This window comes from Hyaena hyaena, unplaced genomic scaffold (assembly GCF_003009895.1).
Source record: "Hyaena hyaena isolate Hyena2069 unplaced genomic scaffold, ASM300989v1 scaffold_134, whole genome shotgun sequence".
In the NCBI taxonomy this organism is placed as follows: domain Eukaryota; kingdom Metazoa; phylum Chordata; class Mammalia; order Carnivora; family Hyaenidae; genus Hyaena; species Hyaena hyaena.
Window position 1 is genome coordinate 883,305 of NW_024080766.1, and position 26,371 is coordinate 909,675.

The 26,371-nt window shown below is 63.5% G+C and overlaps 1 protein-coding gene across 8 annotated transcripts; it reads right to left on the bottom strand.

Annotated features, from left to right (window-relative positions):
- Window positions 1-159: 159 nt before the first annotated feature.
- Window positions 160-26,371, bottom strand: TERT (telomerase reverse transcriptase). 8 transcript variants are annotated; one of them, XM_039238032.1, is made up of 16 exons: window positions 26,153-26,371; window positions 24,764-26,057; window positions 19,201-19,396; window positions 17,765-17,945; window positions 16,906-17,085; window positions 16,381-16,539; window positions 15,713-15,808; window positions 15,019-15,104; window positions 14,187-14,300; window positions 13,695-13,766; window positions 11,991-12,179; window positions 4,781-4,907; window positions 4,349-4,410; window positions 2,126-2,250; window positions 1,491-1,628; window positions 160-1,076 (listed from the first exon to the last, which is right to left on the bottom strand). In XM_039238032.1, the coding sequence occupies exons 1-16, from the start codon at window positions 26,369-26,371 to the stop codon at window positions 973-975; spliced, it is 3,342 nt and encodes a 1,113-aa protein (XP_039093963.1). In that variant the 3' UTR covers window positions 160-972. The 8 variants fall into 8 exon arrangements, with proteins under 8 accessions (XP_039093963.1, XP_039093957.1, XP_039093961.1 ...); XM_039238026.1 differs by lacking the exons at window positions 11,991-12,179; window positions 13,695-13,766; window positions 14,187-14,300; XM_039238029.1 differs by lacking the exons at window positions 160-1,076; window positions 1,491-1,628; window positions 11,991-12,179; window positions 13,695-13,766; window positions 14,187-14,300 and adding an exon at window positions 2,923-3,053 and having other exon boundaries at window positions 2,122-2,250.

Below are 26,371 nucleotides of genomic sequence, written 5' to 3' on the forward strand. Positions count from 1 at the left end.
ATTTCTTTTGTAAAGGCAGGAATATGATTTTCCTTATGAGGTATCTGTATTCAGAATATGGGTCTGATATGGAATATTGTGAGGCCTGGTCAATACCAGCAGGCTTATATCAACATGAGCCAATAGTAGCAGAAGGAGATACCAGTTTTCATTTCTCATGGGAGGAGCTGCAAACATTGCCACTTCCTTGCTGTGACTGCCATCCAAAGAGGCCGGTGCGGCTCCCGGCAACACAGCACGTGCTTTAATGCAAACATAGGAACATTAAACCTACAAGAACAAAGGCTCAGGGCGTTCTTTCTGTGGCCCCCAGAAGTCACAGGAGTGGTCACAGGAGTGGTCGCAGGTGCAGAGGTAGGAAGCCACGCGGAAGAGTGCTCCCAGGATAACCTGGGGCCACCGTGTGCTGAGCAAGGGCCAGCAGGGAAGAGTCCGGAAGTGGGGGTGGCCATGGATAGGACGTGGCAGACACTCAGGCTCCAGGAGGCCAGTGTGAGGTGAGAGGGACAGGGCGAGGTCACAGGTAGGGGTGGGGATGGGTCTCAAACAGCTGACTGGGCCCTTGGCTTCTGAGGAAAGCCCGATAAGGCATGGACTCTGGACAAAGCTGAGGGAGGGCTCCTCAGGGTAGGTGTGGGCAGTGCAGGCCCCAGGGCAGGTCAGCAGAAAGGAGCCCATGTCCAGCCGAGCACCCCACATGCCTCCTTGCACCCCCACTCCAGATGGGGGCTTCTCCGAGCAGGGGGTGGGGTGGGGGCGTGACAAAGGTCGGGACATGCTCTATGCAGCTGGCCTGACACCTCAGCCAGGCTCTCCTGCCTGCCCCCTTCTGGTGGTCAGTGACCCCAATCACTAGCTGGTGGTGGGTGGGCGCTCTCCCTGGAGGACATGGGCGCCGGCCAGGCCAGCAGTGCATGGTCATTCCGTGATGTGGAGCCACGTGGGGCCTGCCCTGGGCTGTGAGACCAGCCATCAGTCCAAGATGGTCCTGAAGTCTTCAGGCAGGCCGGGGGTGGCTGCTGCCTCCAGTGCGGCCAGGGTGGCCTGTGGGAGCTGCCCGCACAGCTGTGCTTTGGCTTCAAGGGGACAAGTGGGATCAGATTGGCCTAGAACAAACTGGTCTCCCCCCATCCCCCACCCCCTGGGGCTCGGGACTCCACTGAAGGCCAAGCAGGCAAGGCCTGTGTGCAGAGGCCGAGCTCCGGGCACCAGGAGGGGTGGGTGGGAGGGGCGTTTGGGAAAGGCTTGTTGCTGGGGTCCCCTGTGCCAGTGTTGGGGAGGGGCCTGGGGGACTCTGCCCGGGACAGGAGGTGTGGAGACAGGGAGTGACCAGTGGGTGTCTAGGCCCCGGGTGAGAAAGAGCCTGCAACCCGGGGCGCCTGCACCCCATCACCTGAGGCTGCAGACCCACCCACCACCAGTGAGGCACGGAGGAGCCCTCACTGCTGCGCAGGCACACGGGGGGCTGGGGCGTGCTGGGCCACACTCACCTGCCCGGAGTGGCCCCAGAAGACACCTGTAGGTGCCGCTGTGACGAGCCAGCTTGAGCAGGAAGGCGTGCAGGCAGAGCCACCTCGCGGCCTCAGAAGGAAACGGGCCAGAGGCGCCCTTGGCCCCCAGGGACATCCCTGGGGGGGGGGGGGACACAGGGACAGGCTAAGGCACCACCCACTCCTCTTCCCCTCCGATGCTGGCTGGGGTCCCTGCCCCCGAGCCCAGGAGCAGAGGTCACAGGCAATCTCGTCTCAAGGACAAGGACAGCACCGACACAAGCACCAAGGACCCTGACAGCTGACATCCTTCCGCTTCTCTGAAGAAACTTGCACAAAAAGGAAATAGCAAGAAACCTGGGGAGACGGCCCGGCCCAAGCCGCAGGTGGACAAGAGCCCTCTGCGAGAGGCCGTGGAGGGCGGAGAGTGGAGGAAGGCCGAGCTGCAGACGCGGAGCCCCAGGCAGAAGCCTCCCTCCCTCCCTCAGGCCCCCGACTACTCGGCTGGCAGCAGGTGCAGCGCAGGCGCTCCCAGGGCACACGGCGCTGGTACTGAAGTGGGCGGGCATCTGGGCCTTGCCAGCAGCATAGGTGACCCCTCAGAGCCCACCAGCAGCACCCAGTTCTCTGCGCACCTGAGTTCTTGGCTTTCAGGAGGGAGTAGCAGCGCAACGCGGTGTCCGAGATGACACGGAGGAAAAAGGAGGGGTTCTTCCTCACTGGCTGGTTGAACGGAAGCTGGAGCACACACGCGTGGAACCTGAGCGAGGGACACTGCTCAGCCAACGTCCCCCCGTTGGAACGCGTGTGTGCATGTGCGCGTGCGCTCGGCTTGCAGGTACACATACGGGCACGCGTGTGTGTGGATGCACGTCGTGTTTGTGGGTGCACGCACGTGCATACGGCCAACCGCATGACATGGCCTCACCAGGCGCTCACTAACCACCTAGGCCCCTTCTGGAATAACATGCATGCGCATCGCTCGACCAGTAACCTGCCCTCAAGGGCACAGTAACCGTGCTGACGTGGGAAATACTTTCCCGCCTGCAGGAACCGGCTGGCTCTGAAAGGGCACACATGTAATGTGGGGGGTCCCGGGGTCGGAGGGAAGGGAGCACGTTCCCTGAAGCCCGGCGGGGAGGGCCCTGGAGGGAGCACATTCTGCTGGGGGAGGACCCTCGCTGGAGTGGGTGCTCGGTGCAGAATGGGAAGAGGCCTCCACAGGCGGAGGCTGGTCTCCCAGCGCCTCCAGCAGGACGCCCACCCTCAGCTGCGAAAGGAGCGGAGCCTGCGGGTTCCGACTGGACAGTGCACGAGAGGGTCCTGCCCCAAGGGCCACGTGGACACACACGGCCTCGCCCCCCCCTCACCGGCCAGCCTCACACTTCCACACTCCCACCCCGGAGAGGGCGGTGTTCTCAGCATCTCCCACCTGCCGCAGCCTCCGTATGTGGAGACGGCTGGCGCTCCCGCCGGTGGCCGGAGAAGCCGGTAGCTCTTGGCGCCGCTGTCTTGGGGCCGCACACCCCCTCACGAGGAGACAGAGCCGCGAGGGTGCCTTCCCTGAACCCAGGACCCGAATACATTCCCTGGTGGGCCGGTGTCCCAGGCCTGGGCCCACGAGGAACAGGTCCACCAGCAGGGCCCCTCCTTGGAGCACGTGACCCGGCCACCAGGGGCGTGGAGCTGGCCAGGGGACTGGCCTGCCCCTGAGGAAGCACCACCGGGCTGTTCTTCCTAGAATCGGAGGGGCTGAGAATCAAGTGTGTGTCCGCCCTCCCGTCCAGCTGCGTGCAGCGCGGGGGGCACGTCCGCCCTCCCGTCCAGCTGGGTGCAGCGCAGGGGGCACGTCCATGTTCACACTGAGCATGCCGTCAGGGACGTCCAGGCAGCTCGCTCCCGAGAGCAGAGGCCCGGCGCTTGGGGAGGCAGGGAAGGGCAGCACCACAGCCGCGGGCGGGGCACAGGACAGGAGCCCTGAGGCCCTCCTGGGACACGACAGCGGACGAACACTGGGCAGACACCGCCCCCACGGCTGCCATGGGCACAGGCCCTCAGGGCCCGGAGGGGGTTCTGGCGGGAAACCCACGGTGGGAGCTTGCGCCCAGCCCTGGCCGGTTCCCACGAGACGGCATCCTCGCTCCGGGACAAGCACACGACTCTGGCTAACGCGGGCTGGGGGGCTCTACGCAGATGCGCGGCCCATCTGGCCCCACAGCTCGCGCGTCCGTCTGGCCTGACTGCAGGGGAAGGACAGCTGCTCCCCGGAGCCGGAGCAAAGCCCGGCTGTGTCCCTGAGGCCGGGGCAGGCGGTGCGACCGGCAGTGTCAACACAGCCTCAAGGGGAAAACGTCTCCCTCACGACTCAGAAAAGCACAGACACGGACAGGATCCACGACTGCCCAGCCGCATCCACATTCTCAGTGAAACGACCTGGAACCTCCCAGGGATGGAGAATGCTCCAGAAGCTCACCATCCGTGGGGCGAGAATGGCAGCTGGGCTCCTTGGGACCCACGTCCCACCACCCCTTTCTGGGGGACATCAGAGCGCCGTGGACCCTCATTTGCATCGGCACAATTCTCTCCAAGACCCGAGGCCCCTGCGAGGTCCTGGGGCAGGGCACAGGAGTGGGACACCCAGGCCACGCTGCCCACGCCTCACCGCCTGGTGACACAGGCACTTCCCACACTGGGCAGCGCACGTGCACATGCACAAGCCGTAGTGTGCGCGACTGGAAACCTGCAGATGCTGCCCCAGCCGTAAGCTGGGACCCCGGAGGGCAGGGCACTCTCCCAGGCCGAGGGGGCGCCGAGGGAAAAGGGTCTGTGGCACATGGTGGCGTGGCCGGTGAACCCACCTGTAGGCCTGCAGCAAGAATATCTTGTAAATGTTTGTATAAACCGTGTGGATGCTGTTTACCTGGGTCACAAAGAAAAATAAACATTGCAAATACATCCAGAATGTGAATTTGTTTTGCTTTATCACCAGGTCAAATGGAGGCAGGAGAAAGTGGCCCTGGTGGCCCCTCCCTGCTACTGGAGGGCAGCACAGGCACAGAGGGATGGGACGTGGGCGCCCAGCAGCTCTAGAGCCTGAGCCCCAAGGCCTCGGACCCCCACCCCACCGTGGGGAGGGATCCAGGTGCCCGGGGAGACGGGCCCAGGCGGGGCTAAGGGCGTTCACACCCACGTGTAGGCACTCACACAAACACCGTGTATTTAACACGCGTAGCTCTCAGCCGGCCGGCCTGGGCCCCGGAGCCTGCTGGCGCCCCCGGCCACGTGCTCACCTGCAGATCCAGGAACACAGCGCAGCACTTGAGCCGCAAGACTGCGAATAGCTTGCGACGCATGCTCCTCCCAGGCCTGGCGCCCTGGCTGAAGGTGAGGCTCGAGCGGATGGAGGTCTGGGCGTAACTGCGGCACAGAGTGGGAACCCCTGAAACTTGAGCCCTCCACGCACACACAAGGCACCCACGGTCAAGCATGCACTCTGATCACACGCGTGTGTCTGCCCACACCCGGCCCCACCCTGTGTGAGGCCAGGACCCTCCAGAGGGCGGAGAACAGAGCATGGAGGACCCAGGCAGGGCGGGCACCATGTACCACGCACACCTGAGTCACAGTACGGGCCATTTACATGTTTGTCACTGACACGTGGCACACAGCACCTACAAAATCTGTGTGACTCGACCAATGCGCTGACCACGCACAAACACACGCCTTCCTGGGCGAGGTCTCCACGGGCTCAGTTGGGCAGCTTGGGCCTCGAGGCCACTGTCTGGTGCATTCTGGCAGCCCTGAGGGCTTCCTGAAGGAGGAGGTCATCCCACAGAGAGCCTGACCCATGACTGTGGTCTCAAGGTGGGAAACGTGGAAGACACAGGCAGTGGGAGGAAAGTCACCCGTTGGCATGGCCACCACCTGCCTGCACCCATGGGCATCCCAGCCATGCCACCACCTGTCTGCACCTGAGCACCTAAAATGCAGCCATGACCCATGTAACCTGTGTCCTGGGGCATATCCCTCAGCACCAGCTTGGAATACACTTACCTCGAGCTCAAGTTTTCATCTTATTAAATGCTATTTGACAGCAATTTTTTAAAATGTCTACATGTCAAGAGAGAGGGGGAGGGAGAGAGGTGGGGGGAGAGAGAGGGGGGGAGAGAGGGAGAGGGAGAGAGAGGGGGGGAGAGAGAGAGAGAGAGATAGAGAGAGAGAGAGAGAGAGAGAGAGAGAGAATCCCAAGCAGGTCCCGTGCTGTCAGCGCAGGGCCTGACTCAGGGCTCTAACTCACAACCCTGGAATCATGACCTGAGCTAAAATCAAGAACCAGATGTTTAACCGACTGAGTCCCGCAAGCGCCTCTTGACAGCAATCTTAATGGCAAACTAAGGATTCTTCTTGGTGAGGCCTAACATCTACACAGCCTCGATTTAGATCGTTTTGTTGACAGCGGTGCTAAGTCACGCTGCCCAAGCATCCAGTCCGGTGGAATCTCAGACGGCATCCACGAATCTTTTTCTCGAGGATGAGTTTCTGGATGTGCCATTACTGGGAAAATGTATGAATGTTTCAAGGACCGTAATAGGAATTCACTGCTTTCCAGAAAGGTCAGTCCGGTTTGCCCCACCCTCAGGGATGTGCACAAGTGTTGGGGTCCAAGAGGAGCCCGCGGGACAGATGGGGCCGGAGCACCCCGGGAGGGCAGGCAGAGCCTTCTGCCAGCGCCTGCATGGCCAGTCCTGGGGGCCGTGCTGAGGACTGTCACCCTCACCTCCTTGATCAGGGTCCACGGCGGCGTCTTGCTGCCGTTTGCTACAAGCCTCTGCGTCCACCCGTGCAGAGCTCGGTGCACAGAAGCAAGAATGCCAGAGCCGGGCCCGCATTTGAATCCTGCTCCCCATGGAGCGGACTGACCAGGGGCAGGTCTCTCACCTGCACCTAAAGGACACGTCCAAGAAGCAGCCACGGGCCCCAGACGCCGGGCTCAGTGAGGACACGTGGCTGCGAGCTGGCATCCCCTTCCCTGTACACAGGCGCTCAGAGCCACTCCCAGCCTCCTTTGGCCTGACCCGCCCCGGCTGCTCACTGTCCGCCTGGCACCAGGCCGGATGGCCTCTCCACCCATCTGCTGCTCCTGGGCGTGCTGAGAGGCAGAGCTGGGGCGGCTCCCCCAAGTTCTCAGGAGACGAGTTCTCACGTGGTCGTGAGGTCGCCCTGACCCCAACTGCCGCGCCAAACTCACCTGCCCGTGTGGGCACCGGGCACCCCCTCCCCACCTCGCCTGTGCTGGGCCTCGGGGAAGACTGGGAAGTCCGCACTGTCACTGTCCTTCCTAAGATGGCACCCACTCTCCTCCTCGGCCTGTCGAGGCTTTGCCTCGAGCGCAGAGCACCGTCGCGGTGCCCAGGCGCCTCCGCCTCCGCTGCTGGGCCTTTAGGGCCGCTTCTGTGAACAGGCACGTGCTGTCAGGGCCTGCGGGAGCAGAGCTGCCCCGCGACACCCACGGCTCCCGGGCGTCATCCTCACCCAGTGACAGTCCCTGGATGGGATGCTGTCCCCCAAATGGCCACAGATTCTTGGGGAGCAAGTAAATGGTGTGCAGTTCATGACAAACTGGTGTGGTCGGGGCACAGAGAGACGGGGCCCGGACGGCGGGGGAGGGCTGGGAGCCGGGAACAACCGAAGACGCGGGCCGGCGTGAGGGGCAGGGGCAGCGGGGCACGGGGGTGAGGGGGTCTGCACCTGCCTCTTCCCAAAGAGCACCCCAGGACGGGGCCACGTGGGGTCGGGAGAGCTCCAGCTGGGACAGCTGGTCAACAACAGCAAGGGGAAGGCCCACCACCCGCCCCTGCTCTGGGATCTGTAGGTCTTATTCATAAAAAAGGCGATTCGTGTATCCACGTCCATCTCGAGTCTGCCTGTGTCTGCGCCAAGACTCAGCACAGCCCGGGAGCTCCTGGGCTCAGAGACGCTGGCTGTCAGGAGTCAAACTGTGTCCCCAAACCCCTGTGTTGCAGCCCTAACCCATGCGACTCCATGTGGGGACAGGGTCTTTAAAAAGTGATTAAGGCCTGGGCCATAGGTGGGCTCAGATCCGACAGGACCCACATCCTTGCAGGAAAAAAAGACACCAGTGATGCAAGAACACAGAGAGCATGAAGTCACAGGGGACCACACACCAGGGAGCAAGGCGTCAGGATAAACCAGCCGTCTCCACACGTGGATCTCAGGTTCATGGCCTCCCGGACAGAGGCATGTGAATGTGTGGTTTAGCCAGCCTGCCCGTGGCATTCTTCGTGGCAGCCTGAGGTCCCAGGGTATTGTGTTGGGAGTAGGCCCCCCGCCTCACAGCCCTGTTTCAGAGGGACAAACGTGACCCATCGAGGCCACGGTGGGCGTTAAGGTGTGTGGCTTGGCCCTAAAGAGACCTATGCCCAGCAAGGTCCCCGCAGAACACACCAGTGACCCCTGGTCTGCTGCACCTGTTACCAAAACAAGTGCAGAAAACCGCTCACCTGGCGGATGCTCTCAGCCCACTGCCCCGTCTGAAGCGGGGCACCCCTGGCCTGAGCCCACGGGGTGATGCAGCGGCGGGAATGGGGGGTGCTGACCCGTGCTCTCCTGCGGGCACACGCACCTGGAGTAGTCACAGAACACCTCCAGGGTCCGAGTGTCCAGCAGCAAACCGCACCAGGGGAACAGGCAGTGGGCGGGCAGCTGGAGGGGGGCCGCGCTGCCTGGGGCGCTGTCGTCCACGGGGAAGTTCACTGCTGTCTTCTGCAAGTTGGCTGTGCAGCCATACTCAGGAACACCTCTGACCAGGGTCCTAGAGCAGAGAGGCCACGTCAGCCACTGGGAGGCGGGGATCTGTGGGCCCCAGGGAGGTGTCCGAGGAAGGCCAGACATGGCCCTGCTAAGACTCCAAGTGCCTGTCCCCAGAGGCTTCTGGGTGAGCGAGGCCGGCGCCTGAAGCAGGGTGGCTGGGCCAGGGAAGGGCCACGACCAGACACCAGATGACCCCAGTCACAGGTCACAGGTGAGCTGTCAGCTTGGAACCAGCTGACAGTAGGGGAGACGGGGGCCTGGGGGGAGGCAGAGCCCACGGGCCAGCCAGTCAGCCACGTCCACGTGTACAGCTATAGGTCACAGTGTCACATGAGCACCTGATGAGATCTACAACCATAACCCACCAGTTTTAAAGGAAGAGACTGTCCACCACGGGGTGGGCCATGCATTAGGGAGGGCCTGATGTCCAGGACAGGTGAACCAAGGAGGGAAGCAACTTCCCGATACCACAGCCCCAGCGCCTGCCCCGTGGACCTTAGACCGCCGGGCTCACCCACACCGGCATCAGGGCCGAATCCTCAAAAATCTTCCCCTGGACACAGGATGTCCATCCCCAGTGGCTTGCATCCCTGGCGGAACCCTGACACCCATTCAGCCACCTGCCTGTAGTGTCATCCCTAGAACTTTCTGTGATAGCAGCTGGGCCCTGTACTGAACCCCTGGTTTACCACTGGCCACATGTGGCTAAGACCTTAGAAGACGGCTGTATGCGAGGATCTGGACTTGTCTCTGAACTAATAACTAATACACATTGGAAAACGTACATTTGTGGGAATACCGTGCTGGGCTGCTGTGGACGGCGAGCCCGTGGGCTGCTGGGAATCCCCCACGGGCAGCTTGGGCTGCAGGGACGCTGCCCAGATGGATTTGTTCAACGACAGCCCAGCGACCAAAGCAAACACCCCTGGGTTTAACGACCTTCTCCTTCTCTGGAAAGGCACACTTGAAAATCAGCCCCGGACTCCTGGGGCCCCGGGGGGACAGTGCTGGGGACACCCTGCCTAACGCAAGCCCCCACACTCGAGACTCCACGTGGTCCTAGGCCTCGGAGCACCACTTAGCCCGCTGTCCCTCCCACGTGGCCTACAGAGAGAAAGACGCCCCAGGGGCGCAGCGGCAGGTGCAGGGCCTCACCTGTTTCCTCCGTGTGTGCGGCACAGCGGGGGGGGGGGGGGGGGGGGCCCCCCTGCTGTCCGCCGGCGCAGCGCACACCCNAGAGAGAGAGAGAGAGAGAGAGAGAGAGAGAATCCCAAGCAGGTCCCGTGCTGTCAGCGCAGGGCCTGACTCAGGGCTCTAACTCACAACCCTGGAATCATGACCTGAGCTAAAATCAAGAACCAGATGTTTAACCGACTGAGTCCCGCAAGCGCCTCTTGACAGCAATCTTAATGGCAAACTAAGGATTCTTCTTGGTGAGGCCTAACATCTACACAGCCTCGATTTAGATCGTTTTGTTGACAGCGGTGCTAAGTCACGCTGCCCAAGCATCCAGTCCGGTGGAATCTCAGACGGCATCCACGAATCTTTTTCTCGAGGATGAGTTTCTGGATGTGCCATTACTGGGAAAATGTATGAATGTTTCAAGGACCGTAATAGGAATTCACTGCTTTCCAGAAAGGTCAGTCCGGTTTGCCCCACCCTCAGGGATGTGCACAAGTGTTGGGGTCCAAGAGGAGCCCGCGGGACAGATGGGGCCGGAGCACCCCGGGAGGGCAGGCAGAGCCTTCTGCCAGCGCCTGCATGGCCAGTCCTGGGGGCCGTGCTGAGGACTGTCACCCTCACCTCCTTGATCAGGGTCCACGGCGGCGTCTTGCTGCCGTTTGCTACAAGCCTCTGCGTCCACCCGTGCAGAGCTCGGTGCACAGAAGCAAGAATGCCAGAGCCGGGCCCGCATTTGAATCCTGCTCCCCATGGAGCGGACTGACCAGGGGCAGGTCTCTCACCTGCACCTAAAGGACACGTCCAAGAAGCAGCCACGGGCCCCAGACGCCGGGCTCAGTGAGGACACGTGGCTGCGAGCTGGCATCCCCTTCCCTGTACACAGGCGCTCAGAGCCACTCCCAGCCTCCTTTGGCCTGACCCGCCCCGGCTGCTCACTGTCCGCCTGGCACCAGGCCGGATGGCCTCTCCACCCATCTGCTGCTCCTGGGCGTGCTGAGAGGCAGAGCTGGGGCGGCTCCCCCAAGTTCTCAGGAGACGAGTTCTCACGTGGTCGTGAGGTCGCCCTGACCCCAACTGCCGCGCCAAACTCACCTGCCCGTGTGGGCACCGGGCACCCCCTCCCCACCTCGCCTGTGCTGGGCCTCGGGGAAGACTGGGAAGTCCGCACTGTCACTGTCCTTCCTAAGATGGCACCCACTCTCCTCCTCGGCCTGTCGAGGCTTTGCCTCGAGCGCAGAGCACCGTCGCGGTGCCCAGGCGCCTCCGCCTCCGCTGCTGGGCCTTTAGGGCCGCTTCTGTGAACAGGCACGTGCTGTCAGGGCCTGCGGGAGCAGAGCTGCCCCGCGACACCCACGGCTCCCGGGCGTCATCCTCACCCAGTGACAGTCCCTGGATGGGATGCTGTCCCCCAAATGGCCACAGATTCTTGGGGAGCAAGTAAATGGTGTGCAGTTCATGACAAACTGGTGTGGTCGGGGCACAGAGAGACGGGGCCCGGACGGCGGGGGAGGGCTGGGAGCCGGGAACAACCGAAGACGCGGGCCGGCGTGAGGGGCAGGGGCAGCGGGGCACGGGGGTGAGGGGGTCTGCACCTGCCTCTTCCCAAAGAGCACCCCAGGACGGGGCCACGTGGGGTCGGGAGAGCTCCAGCTGGGACAGCTGGTCAACAACAGCAAGGGGAAGGCCCACCACCCGCCCCTGCTCTGGGATCTGTAGGTCTTATTCATAAAAAAGGCGATTCGTGTATCCACGTCCATCTCGAGTCTGCCTGTGTCTGCGCCAAGACTCAGCACAGCCCGGGAGCTCCTGGGCTCAGAGACGCTGGCTGTCAGGAGTCAAACTGTGTCCCCAAACCCCTGTGTTGCAGCCCTAACCCATGCGACTCCATGTGGGGACAGGGTCTTTAAAAAGTGATTAAGGCCTGGGCCATAGGTGGGCTCAGATCCGACAGGACCCACATCCTTGCAGGAAAAAAAGACACCAGTGATGCAAGAACACAGAGAGCATGAAGTCACAGGGGACCACACACCAGGGAGCAAGGCGTCAGGATAAACCAGCCGTCTCCACACGTGGATCTCAGGTTCATGGCCTCCCGGACAGAGGCATGTGAATGTGTGGTTTAGCCAGCCTGCCCGTGGCATTCTTCGTGGCAGCCTGAGGTCCCAGGGTATTGTGTTGGGAGTAGGCCCCCCGCCTCACAGCCCTGTTTCAGAGGGACAAACGTGACCCATCGAGGCCACGGTGGGCGTTAAGGTGTGTGGCTTGGCCCTAAAGAGACCTATGCCCAGCAAGGTCCCCGCAGAACACACCAGTGACCCCTGGTCTGCTGCACCTGTTACCAAAACAAGTGCAGAAAACCGCTCACCTGGCGGATGCTCTCAGCCCACTGCCCCGTCTGAAGCGGGGCACCCCTGGCCTGAGCCCACGGGGTGATGCAGCGGCGGGAATGGGGGGTGCTGACCCGTGCTCTCCTGCGGGCACACGCACCTGGAGTAGTCACAGAACACCTCCAGGGTCCGAGTGTCCAGCAGCAAACCGCACCAGGGGAACAGGCAGTGGGCGGGCAGCTGGAGGGGGGCCGCGCTGCCTGGGGCGCTGTCGTCCACGGGGAAGTTCACTGCTGTCTTCTGCAAGTTGGCTGTGCAGCCATACTCAGGAACACCTCTGACCAGGGTCCTAGAGCAGAGAGGCCACGTCAGCCACTGGGAGGCGGGGATCTGTGGGCCCCAGGGAGGTGTCCGAGGAAGGCCAGACATGGCCCTGCTAAGACTCCAAGTGCCTGTCCCCAGAGGCTTCTGGGTGAGCGAGGCCGGCGCCTGAAGCAGGGTGGCTGGGCCAGGGAAGGGCCACGACCAGACACCAGATGACCCCAGTCACAGGTCACAGGTGAGCTGTCAGCTTGGAACCAGCTGACAGTAGGGGAGACGGGGGCCTGGGGGGAGGCAGAGCCCACGGGCCAGCCAGTCAGCCACGTCCACGTGTACAGCTATAGGTCACAGTGTCACATGAGCACCTGATGAGATCTACAACCATAACCCACCAGTTTTAAAGGAAGAGACTGTCCACCACGGGGTGGGCCATGCATTAGGGAGGGCCTGATGTCCAGGACAGGTGAACCAAGGAGGGAAGCAACTTCCCGATACCACAGCCCCAGCGCCTGCCCCGTGGACCTTAGACCGCCGGGCTCACCCACACCGGCATCAGGGCCGAATCCTCAAAAATCTTCCCCTGGACACAGGATGTCCATCCCCAGTGGCTTGCATCCCTGGCGGAACCCTGACACCCATTCAGCCACCTGCCTGTAGTGTCATCCCTAGAACTTTCTGTGATAGCAGCTGGGCCCTGTACTGAACCCCTGGTTTACCACTGGCCACATGTGGCTAAGACCTTAGAAGACGGCTGTATGCGAGGATCTGGACTTGTCTCTGAACTAATAACTAATACACATTGGAAAACGTACATTTGTGGGAATACCGTGCTGGGCTGCTGTGGACGGCGAGCCCGTGGGCTGCTGGGAATCCCCCACGGGCAGCTTGGGCTGCAGGGACGCTGCCCAGATGGATTTGTTCAACGACAGCCCAGCGACCAAAGCAAACACCCCTGGGTTTAACGACCTTCTCCTTCTCTGGAAAGGCACACTTGAAAATCAGCCCCGGACTCCTGGGGCCCCGGGGGGACAGTGCTGGGGACACCCTGCCTAACGCAAGCCCCCACACTCGAGACTCCACGTGGTCCTAGGCCTCGGAGCACCACTTAGCCCGCTGTCCCTCCCACGTGGCCTACAGAGAGAAAGACGCCCCAGGGGCGCAGCGGCAGGTGCAGGGCCTCACCTGTTTCCTCCGGGGGGGGGGGGGGGGGGGGGGGGGGGGGGTATCCCTGGCCCCCCTGCTGTCCGCCGGCGCAGCGCACACCCCGACTTACAGGGGCCTCCGGGGACGCCGCCCCTGCCCACTGGGCCACCCAAGCCCGCTCCCCACCCCCCGCGCCGGCAGCACCCACGCCCGCAGCCACGCCCGCGGCTCCAGCACCCCCGGACGCTCAGCTACCGTGGCTGCAGCCGGGACTCTCAGGGCGGCCGGGAGGCGCAGGGCGCCATCCACCAGGGGCCGGGGTGGTCGGGAAGCACGACTCCGCCCGTGAGGTCGGCTCGCGAACCACAGGGGCGCCGTGGGACGCGCGTGGGGCCCCTACCTGAGGAAGGCTCTGGCTTGCGCCAGGTGAGGGGTGACCAGCAGGAAGTCGTCCACCAGACGCAGGAGCAGCCTACGAGAGGGCCGAGCAGCACTACAGCGGGGGCCGCGGGGGCCCCGGGACCAGCACGAAGTCCACTCTCCGGAGGACCTGGCCAGAGGCCTGCACCCCCAGCGGGTGCGGCGGCGGCGGGGCGCGGGGTCCGGGGGCGCGGCGCTGGGGGGTCCGGGGGCGCGGCGCAGGGGGGGGCCGCGGAAACGCGCCCTGGCCGCCTTTGAGACCGCTCGTGTCCGAAGCCTGCGTTCACCACCTGCTTGCTACCTCCCGCGTGAACCCCCACAAACACGTGAGAGCGGCGCCGTCGGCGTTGAGAGGACCCGGGCCGTGAGGCGGGACCGCGCACGCGCACGCGGCGGCTGGAGGCGGGACCGCGCACGCGCACGAGGCGGCTGGAGGCGGGACCGCGCACGCGCACACGAAGGGGCTCCGTACCCATCCTGGTGGATCCCGGAAAACAGCCTGCTCTCCATGTCCCCGTAGCACAGGCTGCAGAGCAGCGTGGACAGGACGGAGCCCTGCGGGATCCCCTGACACTGCACGTAGGACCTGGGGGACGGGACGCAGGTAGCGCAGGCCACGGCGGGCCTCACGGTCATCCCGTGGGCACACAGGCACGCAGACCCGGGGCGCGTGAGCCGGGCCTGTCACATGCTCCCACACAGCCCTGCCATGGATCTGTTCACACATGCGACGGCCACACGGGCTCAGCCGTTTTCATAAAGATCACAGCAGGCAACAAGGGGGTGTCACAGGTGTGGCCCCACAAGCAAGTCCTCTTGTGACCTGGGTGCTACTTACAGGCATGTGCAGGCGCACCCCCTTGGTCAAGGCTCACCCCTTCGTGCATCTGTGAGCGTGCTTTTCAGGATGCAGATGTCGGTTGATAACGCCTTACGCAGTTATATTTTAATAAGTACTACGGTCATAACATAACACCTCCTAGAAAGCTTCCAACTCGTAGCGCACAGGGTGTGACCCCAGGGAAGGTGCCCACACTCCAAGGTGACCTCTAATGACCTTGGCCGTGAGCCTTAGCCCCCCCAGGACCACTGCTCTCAGCAGACACACCCTGGGGTCTTCATGCAGGTGCTCACCCGGGGAAGCTGGGTTTTATCTGCACAAATAAATTATCTGCCAGCATTTAAATGCCAAAGGACTTCCGGAACCCCGGACGCCTCGCTTCTGCTACCCTGGCAGAGTGGCCACGGCGCCTGTCCGATCCGGGACGCCACCCGACACAGGGTTTCACAGGACCCAGACTTACTTGCCCCCAATCCTTATGACGTGGTTGTGCACCAGGCGCAGGAAGAGGTGGAAAAGGCTGCTGCCGGCCTCGTTCAGAGAGGAGCTCTGGAGGAGGGGAGAGGCGGGGGCGCGAGGGCACGTCACGCACACAGGCAGGTGCACCACGCTGGACATCCCCCTAGGTGGTCCTCAGGCCACGCGGGCCCAGACGGCATGCACCAGGGTGTGTGGCCTGCAGCACCTGGTGGGGCCCCAGCGGGAGAACAGGGGTCTGGACGTCTCAGAGCCTCAGTGAGTGAGACAGGCTTGTCCCTAATAACTGGTTCTGCACAAAGCCACAGAGCTGTGTGGGCTGATCCACCACCCAGGGCCCCACACTCCAGAGCAGCCCCTGCTTACAACAAGGAAAATGGGTTTCCCACTAGGTGGTCAACCCCAGGTGGGGCTACAGAGCAAATCCCACTTGTTCTAAGGAAGGGGCACATTTTCCTTTGTCCTCACAATCCAGGCTGAGGGAGAGGACGTCTAACAAAGCTGGACTGCAGCAGGGAACCTGGCCAGGTGGGAAAGGGAGATGTGTGGCTGAAGGCGGCCGCAGGCCTCTGGCTGCGTGGTTCACTAAGAGGCTACACCAGGGGCCCCTCCGGGCGGATGGTGGCCTCGGCCACGTCCACGCCCCACCCGGCAGTGAGCCGAGGGCCTGATCCCCCAACCTGCTCAATGACCACGGCGTCCCTCAGGGGGCTCGTTTCCTGCAGATGCTCCACGAACTGTCTCATGTATGGCTGGAGGTCTGCAAAGGTGGACACCTGCTGGCAAACGGGGGGGCGTGAGACGGGTGCACACCCCCCGGGGCCCGGAGACCTAGTCGCCATCAGGGGCAGGCCACTGCCATTTGACGATGGAGGGTGATGGCTCTGGGAGTAGGTCACGACCACAGACCACAGAACAGCCCCTTGGTCACCCTGCTGACAACTGAAGCCATGCCGAAGGAACCTGCTGGGGGTCCCAGTCTGTGGGGGAACCCACCTTCCTGGGACCCCTCCGCCATGGCGAGCCCAAGGGGATGGTGGTCGGGGTTCAGGGCCACCCAAGCAGCCAGGATGGAGGGGGGGCAGGTCCAGGGAGGTGGGACTGGAGAGAAATGAGCCATGCTGCAATTTCTTCCCAAGTCCTACCAACCCTCAGCTGCCATCGGGGGCCTGGAGGCAGGAAGCCCAGGTGAGCACAGGAGGCTGGGGCGGGGGGGGGGAGTTCCCAGATGAGCACAGGGGGCTGGGCAGGGGGAGGAGGGGCTCCCAGGTGAGCACAGGGGGTTGGGCAGATACACCCTCATCACAGGCACCCTCACTGTGGAACACACACCCTGTAGGGGTCTTACGTGTCGTTTGAAGGACTTGCGGACGTGTCCCTGGGCAGTTCTCTGGACCACGGCATACCGACGCACGCAGTAGGTGTTTTCTTGAGGCTTGATCACGTTGGCAATCACCTCTACCAGCTTGTCCTGCGGGAGGGCATCGTAGGCCCCTGTCACGTCCACCTTTGTGGGAAGAGAGGTGTGTGTTTACAGCTGCTCGTGTGCTCACCTGGGGTTTCCAGGCCCCGCTGGTCTTGACCTGCGTCAGCAAACTCAGGTAAGAGACCCTGATGCCCAGGACAGCCCCGTCCCCACTGCACACACCTGTCCCACGGCCCCAGACTTGGCACCCCGGGCAGGCCTGCTTCCCTCTAGGTTCCCTGAGACATGATTCCCCAAAGGGCGCCTCATTTGGGCAAATGCAGGGGCCTGAAGGCCAGCCACTCCCACTTCCCTGGCCAGAGCCCACGATGCAGGGGCAGGTGGTGGCGGCGGGAGGGCGCTCCCCTGAGCCTCAGGTGCCTAGCAGGCTCACTCGTGGGTGCCCACCTTGACAAAGTACAGCTGGGGCGCTGGGTCCTGGGCCCGTACGCGCAGCACAAAGGTGCGCCAGGCCCTGTGGATGTCGTCCATGCCCAGCACGGAGGCCCCCAGGAGGCTGGGCCGCCGGGCCCGCTCGTAGTTCAGCACGCTGAACAGCGTCTTCACCTGCGAGGTGAGCTGCTGCACCTGTCATGCCAGCCAGGGACACGGGCGGCAAAGTCAGGGGACGCCCGGCAAAAGGGAGCCTGGGTCAGACCCCTCACCCCTACCTACGGGGCCCCCAGAGAAGAGGCAGCTCCCTGCCTCTGCACCTCCTCTCACCCTCCCAGCATCCGGAAGGGCCAGATGGCCGATCCCACCACGGCCCTCCCTTCCACACCCTGGGTCCTCCTGGGGACCTGTCACAGGATCTCAGAAACTACATGTATGAAGTGCAGCTAGCGACAGGGCCCACCCTTCTCTACCTACTGAGCCCCCGGCCACAGATGGGGGGACCCCGACCACACCAGGTGGGAGACGCTCCACTCAGACCCAGCCAGGTCCCCAGTCAGTATCAACAGCCTTGTTTTCTCATTTGGGAGCATCGCATGACAAAGTCACCCCAGCACTGTGTAGAGCCACTTAGAAGGGGTCAGAGCTGCCGGGAACAGAGGCGCTGTGGGGAGGGGGGCACCTTAGGCATCCTCTAAGATAGGCCTGCCACCAAGCTCCTTCTCCACACCCGGGCACATGGCCCCATCATGGTGCTCTGCCCTCCCGTGGGCTTGACGTGCCTCGGGGGGCCCCCCTCGGGCCTCCTGTCTACCTCAAAACCAAGCCAGGGTTTAAACGCACTTTGCTTAGAAATGAAAACAACAGTGATGACCTTCTTGTCTCTGCGGAATGTTCTGGCTCCCACAACATAGTCCATGTTCACGATTGGCCGAAGCCCACTGGGCTTGGGGAGGAAGCGGAGTTTGGATGTCAGCAGAGGGGGTCTGGCTTCCTGATACCCCCTGACCTCTGGTTCTGACAGCTCCCGAAGATGCACACTGTCGAAGTGTCGTCTGAAACAGAGAGCCCCGTGGGAACGCGGCCGGGCAGCCCTGCCGGGGCCCAGAACCAGCGAGCCTGGCAGAGCACCAGAGCTCGCACGTGGCGCGGCCAGGCCCCGGGGCGCTGTGGCCGGCAGCCTGCAGGAGCACCTCCCACAGCACGGGCCAGGACACCCGTTTCCCTCCAGCACAGAGGCCCCCGGTGGCACAGGCTGGGACCAGGCGGGGCCTCTGGGCAAGGGTAGGGGGAGGAGGTGACGTGTGCGGCCCCCGCAGTGGTACGTAATCATCCCTCCAGGGACCCGCCAGCTCGTCATCCGTGACCTTCACTCCTTCCCCCAGAACCACCCACGGACAGAGGGGCCAGGTGCTCCCCAGGCTGATGGCCTGCCCAGCCCAGCGAGGGAGTCACGTGCCTGCCAGGCAGGGGCAGATTCCACAGTCCCCACAAGAAGCATCAGTGGCTGCTTCGGATCAGGTGCCGTGAAATGTTTAAGTGATTAAACAGGCCGTGCTGTCTGTTAACTCACACCGGCGATGAGGCCTCCAGACCCTCCCCCAGGTGCAGGACACAGGCCCGGCGCCACGTGGCTCAGGGGACCCCAGCCGGCCCCTCCACACAGGCCGGGGGCTTGACCCCAGTGCAGGACGTGGCGCGGGATCCCAGATCCCGCCATGTTAGGGTCCTCGCCAAAGCCGGAGAGGATGCTGGGCACGTCGGCCAGGCCCCAGAGGCGCAGGGCCTGTGTGCCGGGCAGCCGCACCGTCCGCGGACTGGACCCCGCCCGGCCTATGTTCACCACAGTCCTTCAGTCCTTCCCGTGAAATAGCCTGTGAGCAACTGAGACAACGGAGCAGCCACCCGGAGGCCGTGCAAACGAGCTTGCCGCCTCGGGGTCCTGCTTCGCGAAGACGCCTCTGCCCCAGACACCTCTCCCACATACCTCGTCGAATAGGCGGGGTTTATCAACCTGTGATAGGGTCCCATTTGTCCTGTGCAAATTAAAATAGAATCCGACCCGTATGCCAGGGACAAGCCAGTAACCTGCACGGCCGTTTCCATTCACTATAAACTTCTACTTCTGAGACCCCAGAGCCTAGCTAGCCCAAACTCCGACTTCACAGGTCACAGGAAGGGGGGGCACTCAGGAGTCTGTGCCCAACGAGGGGCCCACAGGGAGCCCCGAGCACACTGGGTGGGCAGGACTCAGGACTCTCATCTACACGGACAGGAAAAAACATGACCAAGTGACATTGATCTAGACACCTGATTCCTATGCTCTGCAACTGGCTCCAGACACTCTTCCGGTAGAAAAAGAGCCGGTTCTTCTGAAATGTAGTTTCCGTGACATAAAAAAATGACTTGAGCAGCTCCACCACGTAGGTGCCCAGCAGCCAGCACAGCAGCTTGGCCAGGACCTCCTCTCGGCGACGGTGCTCAGCGGCCGGGACGCAGCGAGCCCCTGGAAGGGAAAGGCACAGAAGCCAGTGTCAACCCCGCACCCAGGGCTGCCCCGCAGGCGCTGCCCATCGCGGCCACCACTGGCCGCTTGAAACGGGGCAGGCGGGCCTGAGGCGCAGTGTGCACAGTCCACGGCCAGAGGGGGACGAGGGTCAGTAACGAAGCTTCCCCGGGTCATACGCTGAAGTGACGACGTCCGGGCGTGCTAGGCTTTAGTGAAAGACATTATTATGGTGGTGTCACCTCTCCTGTTTACTGTGTAACGTGGCCACCAAAGAGCTGAAGTTACACGTGCACTCAGGTCCCGTTTCTACGGGACAGACACCAGGAGGCTTCATCACCAGTCCCGTTCACAAGCAGGATGACGGGGAAGCAGAGACACACTCTGTACGGTGACACATGGTCATTAAGCAGCATCACCAGCGGCAGCGGGACCCAGAAATGCCCGGGGTCTTCCAGGCTGAACCCGGACAGGTTCAGACAAGCAGAGGTGGTCACGCAGGAGCTAGGTGCTGCCAGATGCCGTGGGGCTGCGAACACTCACAGGGCGGGGGGACGCCCCCGGGCCCCCTTCCCTCCTTGGGGCGCGCATCAGGGGGCTGAGGACGCATATCAGCGGCCCAGGGACATGAACCAGGGCCCCCTTGGTGGGACACGCACCAGGCTCCCCCCTCCCCCCACGGAAGGTGCACCACGGGTCCGAGCTGCCCTTTCCACATTCCTCCGCACTTTACTCCACACTCTCAAAAGCATCACGAGTAGGAGCCACCAGGCTGCCACAGGTGGTGGCATATATGCAGCTGGGGCTTCACCACCAATAACTGACACAGAAAAAAACCATAAAGGAGAAGAAAGGGGGTCCGGAGGCTGGTTCGGGACAGAGGACAGAACGACGAGAGAGGGCAGGGGACAAAGCCCACCCGCACTGACCGCAGAACACACAGCGGTCCCAGCTTGGGGCAGAGCCAAGGCAGTGGGGAAACGAAGTGGGAGGTCAGGCCCTTGTGCTGCTGGGGGGGGCATGGAGAAGACGCAGAGCACGGGGGCGAGCGGGGAGGCCCCGCCAGGGAATGGGGGACAGATCGGGAAGAGGGATGGGGCACCCAGGCTCGTCTGTGGTCACCAGAAAGAAACGGGAGTCTGCAGGTCGGTGGCAGACACCGCCAGGCTGGACGGAAAGGAAGATGAAGACACCAGCTCGTGTTGCTGGTCTGAGCGAGGCCACGAGGCCATGGGAATGCCAGGCACGAGCTCTAACAGGTCAGGCGTGCCCACGAGGCAAGCACACGCCCGGAGACCGCCGGCTGCCGCTCTGCGGGCGCAAGCACACGCTTTGAGGGAACAGGCACCAGGAAGCGATCATCAGGGATGCAAAAATTCTGCAGTGTGCTCCCACCTTATAAAACCTAGTGCGAATACCGCCGTGCAGGGCGAAGAGGGCACACCCACCCCTGAGGACGGCCACACGCCTGTCAGCGCCTCGCCGCGGGGAGGGGGACGCCTGCGGTGTGAGCCCCCAGCCCGCCACAGGCCACCAGCAGCACACGAACACACACCCACGCCTGAACACCTGTCTGCGCACGGAACACGCATCAGCACACCCATCTGCACACGGAACATCTGCACACAGCACATGCGTCTGCACACAGAACACCTGTCTACACACGGAACATCTGTCCGCAGACAGAATGCCTGTCTGCACACATCACACCCATCTGCACACGGAATGCCTATCTGCACACAGCACACATATCTGCACACGGAATGCCTGTCTGCACACAGCACACACATCTGCACACGGAATGCCTGTCTGCACACGGAACATCTGTCTGCACACAGCACAGGCACCTGCACACAGATCACCTCTCTGCACATGGATTGCACATGTGCACATGGATCACCTGTCTGCACACAGTACACACATCTGCACACGGAATGCCTGTCTGCACACAGCACACGCATCAGCACACCCATCTGCACACGGAACATCTGTCTGCACACAGCACATGCGTCTGCACACAGAACACCGGTCTACACACAGAACATCTGTCCGTAGACAGAATGCCTGTAGGCACACAGCACACTCATCTGCACACGGAATGCCTGTCTGCACACTGCACACATATCTGCACACGGAACATGTGTCTGCACACAGCACACACATCTGCACACGGAATGCCTGTCTGCACACGGAACATCTGCACACAGCACAGGCACCTGCACACAGATCACCTCTCTGCACATGGATGCACGTGTGCACATGGATCACCTGTCTGCACACAGTACACGCATCTGCACACGGAATGCCTATCTGCACACAGCACACGCATCAGCACACCCATCTGCACACGGAACATCTGTCTGCACACAGCACATGCGTCTGCACACAGAACACCGGTCTACACACAGAACATCTGTCCGTAGACAGAATGCCTGTAGGCACACAGCACACTCATCTGCACACGGAATGCCTGTCTGCACACTGCACACATATCTGCACACGGAACATGTGTCTGCACACAGCACACACATCTGCACACGGAATGCCTGTCTGCACACGGAACATCTGCACACAGCACAGGCACCTGCACACAGATCACCTCTCTGCACATGGATGCACGTGTGCACATGGATCACCTGTCTGCACACAGTACACGCATCTGCACACGGAATGCCTATCTGCACACAGCACACGCATCAGCACACCCATCTGCACACGGAACATCTGTCTGCACACAGCACATGCGTCTGCACACAGAACACCGGTCTACACACAGAACATCTGTCCGTAGACAGAATGCCTGTAGGCACACAGCACACTCATCTGCACACGGAATGCCTGTCTGCACACTGCACACATATCTGCACACGGAACATGTGTCTGCACACAGCACACACATCTGCACACGGAATGCCTGTCTGCACACGGAACATCTGCACACAGCACAGGCACCTGCACACAGATCACCTCTCTGCACATGGATGCACGTGTGCACATGGATCACCTGTCTGCACACAGTACACGCATCTGCACACGGAATGCCTATCTGCACACAGCACACGCATCAGCACACCCATCTGCACACGGAACATCTGTCTGCACACAGCACATGCGTCTGCACACAGAACACCGGTCTACACACGGAACATCTGTCCGTAGACAGAATGCCTGTAGGCACACAGCACACTCATCTGCACATGGAATGCCTGTCTGCACACTGCACACACATCTGCACACGGAACATGTGTCTGCACACAGCACAGGCACCTGCACATGGATCACCTGTCTGCACACAGCACACGCGTCTGCACAACTTCAGAAGCCTGCCGTGGACCACACACCGCTGCACAGCTCGAGTGTCAATAAAACCAGTAACACAGCTGAATAACGGGCTGGCGGAGTATGATTGAAATGGGAACACGTGGAAACCTGGGGCACAGTGAAGAGGGAATCGTGGCCGATCACCCCTGCGGAGTTAGGAACGGGGTCCGGGTAACCCAGGCGGATGGAGGGATGCGGCCCCCAGAGACCCAATGAGCCGGTGAGGCCAAGACAGCAGACTCTACTCTGAAGGCCGACGGGGCCCCGGCGGGAGGGGCACACTCCCACCCACAGTTAGGAAAAGACGTCATGGGGCCACACGGAAGTCAGTGGGACGTGACGACAGGACCGTAGGCCGGCCCACGGTGGCTGCATGTGCCCAGGGGAAGGGGACCAGGGCAGCCGCCGGCCACGGTGGGCCCCGGGGGACAGGAGGTGCGTGGGGGGTGCCGGGGCACCTCCAGAGTTTCCGTCAGGAATCCGCCGTGTGACACCTAGCAACACCTGCAGGCAGACGCGGACAGCCCGGCAGCCCGGCCACAAGGGATGGGCACCAGGTTTCTGACGGGAGTCAACAGGCAGGACAGCAGTCAGGGCTGGCTTGACAAAGAGGCAAGGGCGCCCGGCGCTGTGGACTGGGCACCCGCCAGGACAGAGGGCCTGCACAGAGGAAGGGGTGCGCCAGCAGCGGGGGGAGTGGGGTGTGGGGGAGAAGAGATGGCCGCCGGAGCCGAGCTTAGAGACCAAAGCTGTCCCTGCATCGTTTGTCCAGCCCGGGTGTGGCCCCGGCCTTGGGAAGGAACGGATGGCCAGGGCCCCAGCTCGAGTGTGCAAGGACACAGGGAGGCCTGGGGCTGGGCCCTCCCGGGGGAGTGCCGCTCCTTCCTGTGCGCGGTACACAGAGGCACGGCCGACCTCGTGTGAAGATGGGGCCACAGACTGCACCCTTTCCACAAAGTGGCCACGGCCTGGGAGTGCAAGGTCTGTGAAGGCTTGTCCGAGGGTGTGGGACCCCGAGGCCCGTCCACAGCGCACGGGGCAGGGAGGCGCTGGTTAGGGACGGACCGGGAGGCCAGGGAGGACGTTCGCAACGGCGCCCTCGCTCCTGGCAGCGTCTCTGTGCGCTCAGTCTCGCGTTAGGAGGGCCGATGGCCGCTGCGCCTTGTTTTCCCACAATTAAAAAAACAACTAACAAACCCAAGTTATCGGAAGGTCACCCTGCCAGCCATCGCCTGGCCCCAGAGCCTCTTGGGGAACTGCCCACCCCCCGCCCCCCGGAGACTGCAATGCACAGCCCCGGTGCCAACCTCAGCAATCTTCTTTCACCTCGACATTTGGGAGCTCGGGGGACAGGTCTGTCCCGGCTGGTGCCCGGCACTCGGGACGCCGGTGTGCCGAGGAGGAGGGCGCCGGCCGACAGGGAGCTGGGTGGTGGCTGGTCCGGAGGAAACTCCGCATCAAACCCGGACAACGAGGGCGGGAGGGGCCCAGCTTCACAGTCAGCCCCATGGGCAGCCCACCCCCCCTAGCAGGAGAGCACCCTGCCGCTCCCTGGGGACCCTCTCGTTCCTAAAGATGGGGCCGGGGGCTTGCTCCAGAGAGAGCCGTTCCTCCTCCTCTGCCGGCCTGGCCGGGGCGTCCACACCGGATGCTGGCTACCAGGTGTGTGTGGCGCAGCCTCGTCTGCCGCCCCCGCCCCCCCCCCACTCCTACCCGAGCAGCCCGTTTCAAGGTGCTAACCTGGAAGTCAAAAAGGGACGACGAACAACATGCAGGTGCGCTCCTGAGAGCCTCTGGACACTTCTGTCTGTGCCACCGCCCTGCCCACATGTGTGTCACATGTGACCACGGCTTGTCACCGGCACCCAGGGCTTGCCCGAATCCGTCAGAACCGCGAAGGTGTGTGTAAACCGGCCAGGACGGGGTCAGAAGTGGAGTCCGGTGGGACCCCAGCTCCAGCCAGAAGCGGCCCCCCACCCCATGTGCCGTAGGGTGGGAGGGAGGGGCCTGCCGCCCCGAGACCCCCGCTCCCCCGGGGCTCCTCACCTGGGCTCCCGCGCAGCCACGCGCAGTCCTGCACCCGCATCTTCCACGTCAGCTCCCGCGGCGAGAGCTTGGCGTGTTTCCCCAGGGAGAGGAACTTCTTCACGTTCCTCAAGAAGCGCCGCTGGTTGTGCCTGGAGCCCCAGAGCCCGGCGGGCACGAGCCTGCACAGGCAGGCGCGCAGGAAGGCGTACACCTGCCAGGGGCTGCTGTGCTGCCGCAGGAGCTGCAGCAGGTGCCCGGGCGCTGCCGCGCGCCTCTCCAGGCCACGGACGCCCGCTCCCCCGCCGCCCCGCTGGCTCGACCCCTCCGCGGGGGCCGGGGCGCGAGGCGGGCAGTGCGCCCCGAGGAGCGCTCCGTAGGGACACCGTGCGTGGTTGGCAAGCAGCTCCCGGAACAGGGGCCTCATCCGCCAGTAGCGGGCGGGGAGGCGGCGGGGCCTGCGGGCAGCCCCTGGCCGCGGGGACTTGGAGCCCAGAAAGATGGTCTCCAGGAGCGCCCGGGCCCCTGCCAGGCTAGGCTGCAGGGCGCTGAGCAGGAAGGAAGGGCGCAGCCGCTCCTTGCCTCCTGAGGAGTAGAGGAAGTGCTTGGTCTCAGGGTGGGCGAGGTGCTGAAGGCGTGCGCCCTGGGGCCCCGGAGACAGCTGCGCGGCTGCTGCGGGGGTGAGCCGAGTCCCAGGAGGCCCTCCCTCCCGGGGGCTGGCTTCGGCAGGGGCCCTGGCGGACGTCACTGGGCGAGATTCGCCGCCACGCGGCCCGTGGGCCCTGCCGGGGTGGGCGCGGGACGACGGCCTGTCCGGCCCCTGCTCGGGCTCTGGGCTCACGTGGTGCCTGGGCCTCTTGGCCAGAGGCGAGGCGCCCCCGCGGCTGCCCCGCCGCCGCCTTGCGCGCGCGCTCCGGGCCTGGCGCGTGGCTCCGAGGTCCATGCGGGTGCAGGGCCTGCGGCCGGGGGTGGCGAGGGCCCGAGCGGCGGCAGGTGCGCAGAGGTCGTAGAGCGGCGGCCCGCACACCTGGTAGGCGCAGCTCGGGGCCACCAGAAGGTAGAGCGCGCAGCGCGTCAGCAGGTGGACGAGCACGTCGTCGCCCACGCGGCGCAGCAGCAGCCCCCACGCGCCGCTGCCGCGCAGGGTCTCGGTTACCGTGTTGGGCAGGTAGCTGCGCACGCTGGTGGTGAAGGCCACCGGCGGCCCGCCGCGGGCCCCGTCCAGCAGGGCGAAGCCAAAGGCCAGCACGTTCCTGGAGCCGCGCTCGCAGAGCCTCTGCACCACCCGGGCCACCAGCTCCTTCAGGCGGGACACCTGCGGGGAGGGGCGGAGGTCCGGAGGTGCCGGGGCGGGGGCGGCCCCCCTCTCCCGCGCGGCGGGCCCGAGCGGGGTCGCCGGGGGCAGCCCACCTGGCGGAAGGACGCGCCGACGGGGGCCGGCTGCGCGCCCCAGGGCACGCACACCAGGCACTGGGCCACCAGCGCGCGGAAGGCCGCCGGGTCCCCGCGCCGCACGAGCCGCCGGCCCGGGGGCCCCAGGCGCCGCAGGAAGGCGGCCAGAGGCAGCACCTCGCGGTAGCGGCCGCGCAGCAGGGCGCGCACCGCCCGGCACCGGGGCGCGCGCGGCAT

What these genes read in the sequence shown, in the direction of transcription:
- TERT (XM_039238032.1), bottom strand. Translation starts at nt 26,371, where the DNA reads ATGCCGCGCGCGCCCCGGTGCCGGGCGGTGCGCGCCCTGCTGCGCGGC. An exon ending in CATTCCGCAGAGACAAGAAG is followed by an intron (nt 17,086 to 17,764) that starts GTCATCACTGTT and finishes CTGGCATGACAG; the next exon opens with GTGCAGCAGCTCACCTCGCA. An exon ending in TCCGGGATCCACCAGGATGG is followed by an intron (nt 13,767 to 14,186) that starts GTACGGAGCCCC and finishes GCCCTCTCGTAG; the next exon opens with GCTGCTCCTGCGTCTGGTGG.